Below are 13,530 nucleotides of genomic sequence, written 5' to 3' on the forward strand. Positions count from 1 at the left end.
TCAGTCGTCTAAACACACAAACACAGACACACAAACACACAAACACCTGAGCGTTCCGGGCGCTTGATGCTGTCTGACGTTCGGCCGTGACGTTTCCTCTTCCATCATTAATAACATCTGCCGGCAGCAGGTTCTGCTCTGATAAACACTCTCGGCTGGATAAGGAGCTCCCATGGGCCTGCAGCTGCTTTACCTCACTGTGTGTGTGTGTGTGTGTGTGTGTGTGTGTGTGTGTGTGTGTGTCACTGCAGTGGGAGAAAAGAAAAGCTTTTATGAATGATGAGGCTGATCTGAAGGAAACAGGACGGTTTGATGTGTCGACAGCTTTCGGAGATTTCAAAGCCGAGCGCTGATGTTTCTCCTCCTTTTTGATTAAAGCTGCAGATTCTCAATTGTGTGTTGTGTGCGTGTGTGTGTGTGTGTGTGTACGTGTGAATCTCCTCCTCTCCAATCCGACAGCATCTATTCCTCCTCACCGTGCAGATCCTGTGAGACTGTTTCCACTACTGCGGGTGAGATAAATCAAGTTCCACTGCAGCTTCTGCGGCCCTGAGAGACGAAAAAACAAAAGACGCACACGCCACCGACCACGACAAACCGCAGCCGCACACATCTGTGTCTCCATCACACACCGGCACATTTTCATCCCCAGATTTCACACAACAAGGCGGCTCTCATCCAGAATGCATCTCGGCTTCCTCCCTCGCCATGTCGGCCTTCCCCTGCCTGTGTAAATAAAACATGCCATCCCCCATTATGTAAGGCAGCAATATGCTCCTGTGTGTGAGGTGCATGGAAACAGCAGCAGGGAGGGAGAAGGAGAAGGAGAGAGTGCTGCATCTGTGTGAGGAGAGAGATGGAGGGAGGAAGGAGGAGGAGGAGGAGGAGGAGGAGGAGGAGGAGGAGGGAAACGAGCCCGAGCATCCTCCCCATCCTCCCGGCTCTGCGGGCCCGGGCACACCGGGACAGGAGGCTGGGATCCCGGGCACCATGAAGCCCACCGAGGCCCGCAGAGCTCCGCAGTGGTTCCATCACGCACACACACGCGCACACACGCACACAGGTATGAGTGGGTCAACATCTCAAGGTCAAACTGATTGTTTCCCCCCCCACCTACCCCCCTACCCCCCCACAAACCGAGTGAACGGCACCGAGACAAAGAGCAGCGGCCGGTCCCGCAGTGAGTGCCCGCTCTGCCCGCACCCTCCCCCGGCCACACGGAGCCGGGAGGGCCGGTCCCTCACAAACATCTGGATGGGAGGAGCGGGAGAGGAGGGAGAGGAGGAGGGGGGGTCGGATAGATTCCGTTAGTGAGGAAGGTGATGATGATGATGATGAAGAGGAGGAAGAGGAGGAGGAAGAGGAGGCTGATCTTACCCTCTGACAGCTCCAGCTCCAGCTCCGCCAGCCGGGCTCGGATCTCCAGCGGGACGGGCGACGCCTCGCGGTCCGCCATTCGCCTCGGAAGCAGCTCCCTCCCCGGCTCCTGCTGCTGCTCCTCCCCGGCTCCTGCTGCTGCTGCTGCTCCTCCTCGGCCTCCTCCTCCTGCTCCTCCTGCGGCCGCTCGGGTCGCTGCTCCTGGGGAGAACAAAGAGGGAGGACGCGGGGTCTCGGTTCAGCGGGAGGCCGCCATGACGCCCGGCTCGTCCAAACGGAGAAGAAGAGGAGCCCGGTGCGGCTGGGCTGGCTGTGTGGCTGGAGCTGAGGAAGAGGAGGAGGAGGAGGAGGATGCTGATGATGATGAAGAAGAAGAAGCTCCGGGTCTGAGCCGTGTGCGCGCCGCGGCTGTCACGTGACTCCGCGGAGGCTGGAGGGAGGAGGAGAAGGAGGAGGAGGAGGAGGAGGAGGAGGCGCTGCCGCTCATCACCGACAGGGGGCGCAGCGAGCGACCACGCCTTCTTTCTGTGTGACCTCACCTGCGCCCCAGGTGAGATTATTAATAATATACATTAAATATTACAGTTAATGTAATTCACAGGCTGAAGCTGAAGAGAACAAATACAAATATGACATAAATCAAACCATAACTAAAGAATAAAACATATCTTCACTTCAAGTCAAACAATCAAAAGTACAAAATAAATACAGTTATAATAAATCCATCACTTATAAACTAATTTACAAAGCTTTATTCATCAATTTTCTCAGAATATAAAATGAAATATACTTCAGAATCAGAAGTATTTTATTGCCAAGTACGTTTACACATACAAGGAATTTGCTCTGGTTATTGGTGCAAACAATGAACATAGAAACATAAAAACGCAATAAATACAACATGCATAGGAGAGCAATAAAAAATGGGAAACCAGTATATATTTACTCACTGTTTACTTCTTATTTACTCACTTTTTACCAATATTTATACAAAGTAACATTTATTTATTTAAAAATATATAAAAAGTGAAGTAAAAAGTGAAATGCTAAATGCAAAACAGTTAACAGTGTCATATTGCAATATGCAATGTAATGCAGTATAATATAATATGATATGATATAATGTGTTAATTTTTTAACTTAAATACAAAAGTAATTATCCTCTACTTTTACTCACAAACTTAAGAATGAAAAACATTCATCAATTTGCTCACAGTAAAAAAATTAATATTTACTATCCTTTGACCTTAACTCATCAAAAATCATTTAGATTTGTACTGATTTAGTTCAGTGACCCTCAGTGACCACATTACAGGAAACAAATGTCTATAACAAATTAATATTCAAATAATTAATATAATTATAGATGCTGGAGCAGGAGTTAGTTTGAGGCAGGTCCAGTATAAATCTGTAAAAATATGATGGGTCTTAGATGATTCATACTTACATGACTCATCAAATAAATCTCCCTGCACACTGAGTTTGAACGAATTTCTTAAACACTGTTGTATATAATGAAGTAATGTTTTACAGATTATTCATCTTCTCCCCCACACTGGCCGCTGAATGTTAATGCTTTAATTCTTTATTCAACATCTGCATATGGAATCTAAACCTCCACAGAATAACCTGATTAATATTTAAGATCAAGGAGCCTTTGATTAAGTCCTGTGTGACTGGAGGAGTCTAACGTGGCAGTGACACGAATCTGATCATCAATTTGTCCTTCTAATTTTCTGTATTTCATTAGTATTATTCATCCCATTCATTAGGCTGATGGCCCTTGAAGAATCAAATCATCCTGGCTGTAAACAAGTGCTGGGGCCACCTAATGTGGTAATGACTGTTAGCATGTGAGTCAACTTCCATCTGCTGGTTAGAAGGAGGAACCACAACCAGCCACTTCCTGTGCACACGGCTTTTCTGACAGAGGCCTGAGCTGAATGTCTCAAAGAGGCTGATCGAATTAAAACGTGTACATCGGAAATAAGAAAGTAAAGTAAGATAAATAATAATAAATAATAATAATAATAAAAATTACTTTATCTATCCCCGAAGGGAAATTAAGTCGTCATAGCAGCCAGTATATTTGAATACAATAAAATACAATACAATAGAATAAAATAAAAAATATTGAGGTAGAAAGAATAAAAACAGAAACACAAGATAAAAAGGTAGATAAGGTGCAGTGGCAAGATGATGGTAATAGTGCTGATGATGTGATGGTAATGTTATTGTTACACAGTATATAAAAATAGTACAGTATATATAGTATATAATATAACATAATATATATTTATATATGATAGTAATTATAACAATATAATAGCAGTATATAGTAATAATGGCAGCAACAGTATATATAATAATAATAGTTATATAATGATAATAATTATAACGTACACATGTATAAATATGTGTATATAGACTAATTTACACAAAGAATATACAGAGAGTATGATATAATATATGATATATAGTAGAGGTATAAATATAAGTATTTGACTATACAATAGATAATATAATATATAGTGTAAGAATATGTAGACAGTGTGCAAAAGACAATATTATTGTATAAAATGATATATAATATCAATATGGTTTATATTAACACATATCACATATGATGTGAAGTAAGTGTATATGGAGCGGAGTGTTGTACAGGTACACAGTGCAGGAGACAGGTATATTTAGTGCAGTTCTGTGATGGTGGCTCTGACAGAGGTAGATGAGTTGTACAGTCTTATTGCGGTAAAGGTAAAACAGAAAATATATTAAAATAAGTGTTGATCTAGTGAAGCTCTCTCTAGGTTTGTATAAACACACATTAACAGCAGTTTAAACTTCAAAAGGCACTTCTTTAATAATCAATGATTATGTACATCTGTACAGACAAAGAAACGTGCCACAAATGCCCGCGTTCAGCTGCTTTACATTTAAAATATTCATACTTTCAACAGAAAAAACATTGGACTCAATACAATCTAATTCAAGTTCTCATATACAGATCCAGTTCTGTACTGAAACAGTGTTTAGTTAGCGACACCTGTGTTTAAACTGAGTCCAGTAGATATCATTGTCCACACGTATGAGACAAAGCACTCCTGTCAAACATAAATAAAAATATGACATAAATTAAATTCTAAAATGAAATTTAAAAATCATGCACAAAGAAAGGTTTGATATTCAGTGCTTTTCAAAAAGGAACATATTTTCATTTTTTTTCAATTTGATCCCTTAACTATCAAGGTCAAGATCAGTACAAAGTATCGTGTGTGCTGGAGACTAAAGCAAAACACAAATTATGTGGAAATAAAAACCAACAAATCAAGTTCAGGATCATGGCAGAAGTTCCTGTACATCCACAAATCATCACACACAAAACAAACCGCCGGCGCCGTCAGCGAAACAAGACTAAAGCAAAATGAATAAACTGACCTCAACCGCAAACCAAGAAATAAAACGTAAGGTCGCAGATCAACAGATTCAAAGCACAGTGCTGTAAGACGCTCATTGAAAAAAACTAAAACATATGCAAAACAATCCTGGAGGTCTTTCACTCCATCGTATCTGGTCACCGTGGTAACAGAGCTGGGAACCGGAGGCGTGGCCTCGACAGGTCGGGATCTGCTCACGTCGGCAGAGGGTCATCGGGGGGGATCCGCTCGTTGCTGGATTTCTTCTGGCAGATCTGGGCGTAGCTCAGCCTTTTGACCTCCTGTCCAATCAGAGCACAACATGCGGTCCGTGTCGGTCACAGCACATAAATACTAAAAGTACTATTAGAACTATATAATAACAGTTCAATCAAGTACATTGGAGTACTCATCAAATGGTGGAGGCTCTCTTCTCATCAACTGCTTCGCAATGAAAACTAAATACTTTCTCCTCAGATCTTCTCAGTCACTTTCTATTTTAAATCAATATTCTGTGAGAGAGAAACCAGGTTCAGTTATGTGTCATCATGTTTCAGCTCTGACAGACTCTTACCATCGAAATGCACCGACACACCAAATCATTTTCAATAAGATTAAAAAGTATCCAATTCAATTTTTAGTATAGAGATTGAATCTGAAAAGTTACCTGTTATGAGTTGTTATTCTTTTTTGGGACCTTAAAGCCTCTTTAAGTATGATTCAGATTATTAATATCAAATTAAATTATTAACATTATGAAACTAATAATTTATGATAGTCTAATAATTGACTTGGCCTATTTCTCAGCTGTATTTTTTTTCCAGTTGCAATCCTACACCACTTTCCCTCCCTTTCATTAACTTCATTAACGTTTCAGCTTCATTTCAGGGTATTTAAAAACATTGTTCAAGCTACAGGACAGACAGAGAGAAGTGTTGGTTCATTTCAAATTGAGTCTTACTGTGACTGGCTCCTGTTTGAGCTCCGTAGGTTTGTCCTCGCTTGTCGTCTCCACGCTCTCCTTCACATTCCTTATGGAGACGAGCAGAACAATATCAGTGGCAGCATGACAAGAGGACAACATGGGAAATAACTTGATAAACAGAAAAGAAAAATAACTGGACTGGAGGAGCTTGAGCTGCGACTGTAGATACAATCACATAATAAGGAACCATGAGGAAACTGAAGCAGAGCAGCTGATTCAGAGTGTACTGCATGTTGGGAGGATACTTACGGCTGTGAGACCGACGGAGGCTCGTCTGAAACTGAGCTGCTGCTTTGGACTGGACCCTGAGATCAGCAAAGAAACAGTTATGGAATGTGAATCTGGAATTCAAGTATGAAAACAGGCGGACGGAGCCTCAGTTACCTCGCTCTCGCCGCTAGCTGCAGGTGCGGCTGCTCTGCCGCTCTTTGCCGGAGGAAGAGGAGGGAAGCTCACTACTCCGAGCTCAGGAGGAGGAGACGGCTGACGAGGAGGCGACTGACTCTACACAAAACGTACACACAGTAAATGAAGAGTCTGAAAATGAACTTCAACAAACACCAATACTGAACAGTGGCCACTTACATGAGTGTTTGCAGATTTGTCCCATGACCTCTGGTTGTCCCTCCTCCTGTTGCCGGTCCCTCTCCTGTAGAGCAGAGAGACGGAGCAGAGCAGGGACGTTACTGCAGCTCGGAGTGAAACCTGATTAATACGATTGCATGGAAGCACCACTCGACCCATTGAACTCTCGATGTGTGTGTGTCGGCGCAGTTGGTGACGGATGTGCACCTTTTAACAACTGTCATTATGTGTAGGTGCAGCATCTCAGAGCAAATGTTCCCTTCAGTCTAGAATTCACTTCCTACAGTGCAGCAGCCAAAACTGGTACTACAGGAGCTAATATATATTTCACACATAAAGAAATTCCCCTGCAGTTCCTTTTACTGTCTTCATAACTTCATTGTCTATACGATATGTTGTCTGTTAGTTGTTATATTTAGTCTTGACTAAAAGAAACAATCTGGCTTTTCTCTGTGGCTCCAGAACAAAGTCAATAAACACATGAAGTGGAGCAAAGTGCTGCAGGCGTCTCTGTCAGTCTCTGAGATTAATTATCTGCAGCAAGGATGTTATGAATTCATTCTGTTTGCCTGAGTGTCAGCAGGGTGACGCAAACACTACTGAAATGATTTTATTGGAACTTGGTGGAGGGAGGGAGTGTCGGCCCAGGAAGAGCTTATTAAATCTCACTAGATGCAGGAATGTTTGGTCTGATTTCTCAGAGAACAATAACTGCATCTTGATGAAAAAAAACATGTTATGAGGACTTATATTTATGAGTTTAGGAAATTCTGTGCTGAACCAAATAAAATCCAGATCTACTGAATATAAATGTAGTTGCATTAGAAAACTGTTGGTGGAGGAATGGACTCTACTAAGTGACTTTCTAGTTTGTAATAAATCAGTGTAATCATGAAACGGTTTCTTTGTCATTATGAAACCTGAAGAACATTAGATTCCAACTTGATGGAACTTCATGAGTAATCTATCAGCAGACTGAGCGTAGGAGCAGTGATGTTTCTACCTTCCCCGCTCGGAGGTGGCTGGCGCAGATTGACTGCCCAACTCCGTCCTTCCTCTTCTGTTCTGATGGCGCAAGTTGCCATGTGACCACGACTCTCCAGACTTCCGGGCGGTCGAGTTGAGCTCCCTGGATCTTTGCTCCGACACCTCTTTCTGCTCGGCCTTCATACGGTCTATATAGTTTGAAAACCTCGAGGCTCTCCTGGAAGAATGTAATGATGAAACATTATGATGGCTGTCGCAGACTCACACCAACTTTAACAACAGACTGACAGCTACACAAACAACAATTTACAAAACCACAACAGACAGAAGACAGAAGGACTTGCAGCTACCTCGGCCTGCGTGGGTTGTGAGGTTTGAAGCTGGAAATTGGAGCAAATCCATTGATCACGTCGATCATTGATGGAAGCTGAGGGCAAAAAAGTAGCTTGGTGACAAATATCTGTTACAGATAATCCTGCAAATCTTTTTTAACATCACCTCACCCCGTCATGTTTGTGGTATCCTGCCAGAGCGGAAGCCCACATCTCACTGGGGATGTCGTAGAGCTGGGGGGCCGTCACGGCGCCCCCTGGAAGTTCGTAGGTGGTTGCGGGAAAGTAGGAGCCGTAATGGTTAATACACTGATCTGGCTGGGCGTGTCCGTGGCCATTTTTAGAACCGTAGGATTTGGCCTTTATTCTGACCATTAATGGTTTTCCCTGAAACACCCGCACCTCCTCTCTGAGGTACTTGTAGACCTGGAGACGTCCACAGACAGTCACGTGTCACTGACTGAATAACTAGTATTATTCTAGTAGAGAGTAGATCAGAACATCAGACACCTGTATCTTACCTGCTGTGCCTCAGCTTCCGTTTTGAAGGTGATGAACCAGTTATCGTTGCTTACGAACTCACAGCTCAGGAACTTGGGCAGATCGTCCCGATCGAAGAGAGCCTCCACCTCCTGCACGACAGTAAACCAGTCACACCAACCCATGAAAACGTCTCAGGAATGAGATTGTGTTGTTGTGTGTGGTGGTCACCTCCAGGGTTGTGGTGTCAGGGATCTCACGAAGGATGACAATGCATCGACTCTGTTTGGGTCGAACCTTCTGTCCACACGGAGCAAACTGGACGAGTGGCAGAGCTGCATCCAATCCAGAGAACAGGTCCAGATATTAACACATTCCTCAGTCTCACATCTACAGTCTGTGTTTGTGACAATACAGCTAGAAATTACAATTATACCCCATATATATATATAATAGAAAATGGTTGATTTACATTTCAGGATGTCGGAGATGAGGTCCAGGTCTGTGCTGAGGTTCTTGATCTTGTCGAGAATGGCCAGAGTTGAGATGGGAATGTACTGGTCCCCGTCCATCTGAGACGTGAGGTACAGGTCGCTGTAGAGGTACTCCCTGTGGAACATGTGAAAAACTAAACAGTTAAACATTTGATGACATGACGTCTACAGAACGGAGAGGAATGATGTGTTGTTTGATGACCTGGTCAGACATGACTCCAGAACTGTCCTCAGCTCCTCTTTGACCTCATCTGGAAAAAAATGAAGATATTAAAGCATCCGACCTCACACAGTTGATGGTTCTTCTGTGTTAAAAACAGGAGAATAACGAATAAACTCATGGAAAAAAACACTAAATGAGACTCATACCTGGAACAGATGGGATACTGGACTCTCCATTAAGTGTAGGTGCTTCACCAGTCAGTGTCTGGAACTCCAGGGAACTGGGATCAGTCACAGCATCAACCAGGCTCATGTTCTCCAGCTGGAACTCCGGCATGAAAGCTAAAAAAAACAACATCCAATATCTTACCACAACACCACAACCATATCTAAACAGAGGCATTGACATCCATTAACCAACGTCTTCTTCAAAGAATAAACAACAGTCTTTATCACAAATTAACTCTTATATGAGATCTGACACTGATGATCAGGTGAACCTGGCCGACCTTCGTGATAGGTCCCGTCGTTGGCGAGCTGCAGCCATGGCTGAGGGTAGGCGGAGCCATTGATGCCCAACTCATGGCTGTGATTGGTCCATACCTCAGCATCAGGGTTAAGGCTCGGAGCAGCAACGTGTTCCTGAAATGAAAGACGAGTTTTAATCTAAACTGAAAATTGAAAATGATGGAGGACTTTAGAGAAAACCCAGATTATAAATACTGAATTCAATGAAATTCAACCTTGTTATATCAAGGTTGTTATTTTAAAAGAAGTCTATGTCCTTGCATTTTATTACTCGGTTACATCTCTTATCTCATTCTTATAAAACTCGTTCTACATATCACAGACATCTGTGTGAAATTGAGCACAAAGTAAGACTCCTGAGCTGCTCCCTGTTTGGTTTCCATTTCCTCACCGAATCACATCAAACATATTTAAGGGATAAGATGTGAAACTGAATATGTTCCCTCCACTCAGCCCCCCCCACATGCTGAACACTTACAGCCGGAGTGCAGTCTGTGTGCCAGTCCCACACACACGGGCCCAGGGGCATCATGGTGCTGTAGGGGTACGCTCCCAGCAGAGCCATGGAGGGCTGCAGCTCTGACACCAAGGCCGGGATCTGCTCCGTGTCGGCGCCGGTCTCGTTCTGATCCTCGGCCTCCGACGGCCCCTGAGCCCAGCCCTCGTAGCTGTCCTCCCCCCCCAGTCTGATCCAGTGCTGGGGATAGAGGATGCACACCGACGAGTCTGCTTCCTCTCCCAGCAGCTCAGACACCATCTCCCTCATCCCGCCTTCCCTCTCTCCCTCCTCAGCAGCCAATGGCAGTCCGTGATCTTGGAAGTGAATCTGGTAAGACGGCGTTGAGGCGTACGCATCAATCTGACCCGGGTCCACTGGGATCACGCTCTGGTCCAGAAGCAAACTTCTGTCCTGACAGCTGATGTCATGAGGAATCCTGTATGTCTCCCAGCTGCTGGAGTCGGGACAGACCTCAGGCGTCTCTGCTGCTGAAACACTGAGAGCTTCTGCAGGAAAATCCCTGTGAGCTTCGTCCTCCAGTGACATCTTCATCTCATTAACTCCCTCCAGGTTTATTACGTTGGCCGAGTCTCCAGATTGACTGAAACATTCAGCAGCATCGAGCTGCAGGCCAACATGGACGTGAGGGTTCACACAGTCAGAGTCCCCACTGGAGGGAAATGTCTCTGGGAGTTCAGAGGAAGGTTGAGGACTGTGGGACGGCTGCTCTGACATATCTGCAGATCCCTGCTCAGCTGGCGTGGGGGGGGGGCGAATCTGAGTCACCGGTGCAGCTGCCATTTCTTCTTCTCCCCCACACTCATACATAGAAGCCTCCTCCAGTGGATTTACTTTGTGACTCTGCTCATCTTCCTCAAATGATGTGCACGGAGACGAGGAAGGGGGAAGTGAAGTGGAGGAAGTGACAACAGGAACCTCGCTCTCAGCGGGAGGAGGCTGTGGGAGACCACTTGGACTTGAATCCTCAAATCCGCCCTCAGCCTCCTCGGGGTCCTGAGGAGTGATGCTTGTGTTTACAGCTGAACAGAGCTCAGCTAACACGTCACTCTCCTCTAGGTGATCGGTGTTTGAGCCGGTTTCAGTTAAGACCACGGTGACATCACATTCCTCGACAGGTTTGCAGGTCTGAAGAAATTCTGGTTCAGGTTCTTTGACTCTTCTCTCGAGGACACGTTGGAATTTCTCTTCTGACTCAAACCCGTCCTCACCTTCAGCTTTCACTTCAGAGCTGTCACTCTGGACGTCGCAGTAATCAAACTGGACGTCAGATTTCACAGATTCAGTAAACGCGGGTTCCGCCTCCTGACCAGAGGGCTTCATGCGGCTTAGTTCAGATTTTGGATAATTTGAATTAACATCAACATGTTCAGATGTGCTGGAGTCACCCTGCTGAGACGTGCTGTTAGGTGTCGAATCTGTGTGACAGGAAAAGGCTGAGAGCTCAGCCGGCAGTGAGGACATGGCGGAGCTGGTGGAGATTGACGTTACCTCTGTGAGAGTTGTGTCTGTTGTGCTGCTGTGGAGAACATCAGCCTCCTCACTGTGGCTTCTGCAGATACTCACCGGGATGGCCCGGCTCTGCAGGGACGGTTTATCCGTTTCAATGTTTCCTCCAGAAAGAGGCAAAGCATCATTCTCCTCCTTGCTCAACAGGTCAAACGTTAAACACCTGGGGCTCTGACTGGGAGAATCCAGCTCAGGAGACTCGGCTGCTGGTTCTAAACTCTGGACGTGCTTCTCATGCAGATGATGCTCCACCCGCTGATCTGATCCTTTCCCCTGGGAGTCGACAACCATTTCCTCTGTGGACTTGAGAGCTCCCAGTGCTGCTCTGTGGTCCTCCAGGTCCTCTGAACACACACACTCCTCTGTATCCATCATCTCCTCTGATGGCCCCACACAGTCACCCTCCTCCTCCACACATCCACTCGACAGGTCATCCTCGGATTCGTCTGAGGCCTTTGTAGCTGTCAGGTAATTAAGCTCTTGAGGCTGAGGGCTGTGTGGTGCGGACAGCTGAGGGTCCTCAGCCGTAATGTGAGGACTGGAAGGGGTCAGCGGGTCAGAGGGAGATGCTGCCAGCTGTGGAGCAGCCACAGGTGGAGGTGAGGAGGTCTGCTCCTCTGTGTGTGTGAGTGACAGGAGGGTGGAAGGCTGTTCAGCAGTATGTGACTGTGTTGAAGCTGCTTCCTCATCATGTGACTGGCAGGTCATTTTAGATTGTGTGACGTAGGCCTGGCCAGTAGATGCCTGTGTGTTGGACTGGCTGGGAACTGGAGACGCCACAGTGTGGGGCCGAGCAGCTGTTTCTGCTTCAGCTGTGCTCAGTGACTGCGCCCCTCCAGCTGTTTGGGTTTGGCTGGGATCCTGGTCATGTTCAAGGTCGTCTGTGTCAATGGAGCATATGCTGTAGAAGCTCTGGGTCCTGGTCTGAGAACCTTGACACAGTGTTGTGACGACACAGACGTCGTCCACTTCCTCTTCCTGCTCAGCTCTGGTGGATTCCTGCTGCGGCCCCTGACACAAACCTGACACCTCGCTCCCTGTGACGTTTCCCGGGACGCCGGGGGAGGCACGCCGGGTGGAAGCAGACGAGCACCATGCTGGTTTGTGCTGCTTCTGCCCCTCTGGGAGCTGACTGACCCATGAAGCTCTGGCACTCTCAAGAACCGTCTGTGTGACTGGACTCTGTGTGAGCACCTCCATGTAGGGAGCCGGCTCACAGCTCAGCCTTGGAGTGCGTTCCACGCCGGCCTCTGTGTCCCTGTTTGTATGTCTATTAGTGCCGGTCGTGATAATAATAGCCCCCTTCTCCTCGTGAGAGCCCACCGGTTTAAGATCCCTCTCATTCCGGCTGGTGCTGTCCCTGTGGGCCTCAGCGACCTTTGTACAAACTTTGTTGTCCACTTGTTGAAGTCTGTCCTCATCCTCCTGAGCTGTCCCCCGGGCCGGTGCGTCTCCTACACTCGTCTCCTCTCCCTCCAGACACACATGCTGAGCCACGGCCGCGGCGTGCTGCCTGACCTGCTCTGTCACCCCACCCAGCCCGTCGTGGAGCGGGTGCTGTAACAAGCTGCTCCTCTCGTTCTGCGGCCCGGGGTTCAGCTCCTTACTGAAGCAGCAGCCCATCTTCTCCCGCCTGCACTGGAAACAACACAAAAGACTGCTCTGGCAGCGCACATCCGAGGCTACACAACACGAGAGCGAGTCGTGAGCAGCTCCTCGCGATGGCTCTGCCACATGCAGAAAGAGAAAGACCCTCGGCCTCCCCCTGCTTCGCCCCCTCTTCTTCCCTCCCCCTTTCCCCCTCCCCGGCCCAGAATAGCAGTTGTGAAGGGGCTCACATGTCCCTGCCACTCAACAGGGGGCTGCACACCACTCTGTGTGTGTGTATGTGTGTGTGTGTGTGTGTGTGTGTGTGTGAGAATGTATGTGGGAGCCCTAGTTAGGCTACAGTTTGAGAGGGGTCAGCACATGGCCCAGCGGCAGCCAATCACAGAGCAGCACTGCAGTAGCATTCACTCCTCCTTCCCCCTCCCTCCGTCCTCCCAGTCCCACCATTCAGGTCTCTTTCCCTCCCACTGATACCTTTCCGTTTCACTTACATCAGTTCTGCCCTCACTGCCTCGGCGTCCCCTTCCTAACCTCCACCCTGCCCCCCCCC

The 13,530-nt window shown here is 46.7% G+C and overlaps 1 protein-coding gene across 2 annotated transcripts in view; it reads right to left on the reverse strand.

Moving 5' to 3' along the window:
* The window catches only part of LOC133026879 (disco-interacting protein 2 homolog C-like), a 35,691-nt gene extending 34,235 nt beyond the window's left edge, over positions 1-1,456 (reverse strand). For both annotated transcript variants that reach the window (XM_061093863.1, XM_061093862.1), the window contains exon 1: positions 1,378-1,456. In XM_061093863.1, the coding sequence (XP_060949846.1) occupies positions 1,378-1,456 (79 nt within the window). The remainder of the gene's footprint in view (positions 1-1,377) is intronic.
* Positions 1,457-13,530: the final 12,074 nt, after the last annotated feature.

This window comes from Limanda limanda, chromosome 20 (assembly GCF_963576545.1).
Source record: "Limanda limanda chromosome 20, fLimLim1.1, whole genome shotgun sequence".
Classification (NCBI taxonomy): domain Eukaryota; kingdom Metazoa; phylum Chordata; class Actinopteri; order Pleuronectiformes; family Pleuronectidae; genus Limanda; species Limanda limanda.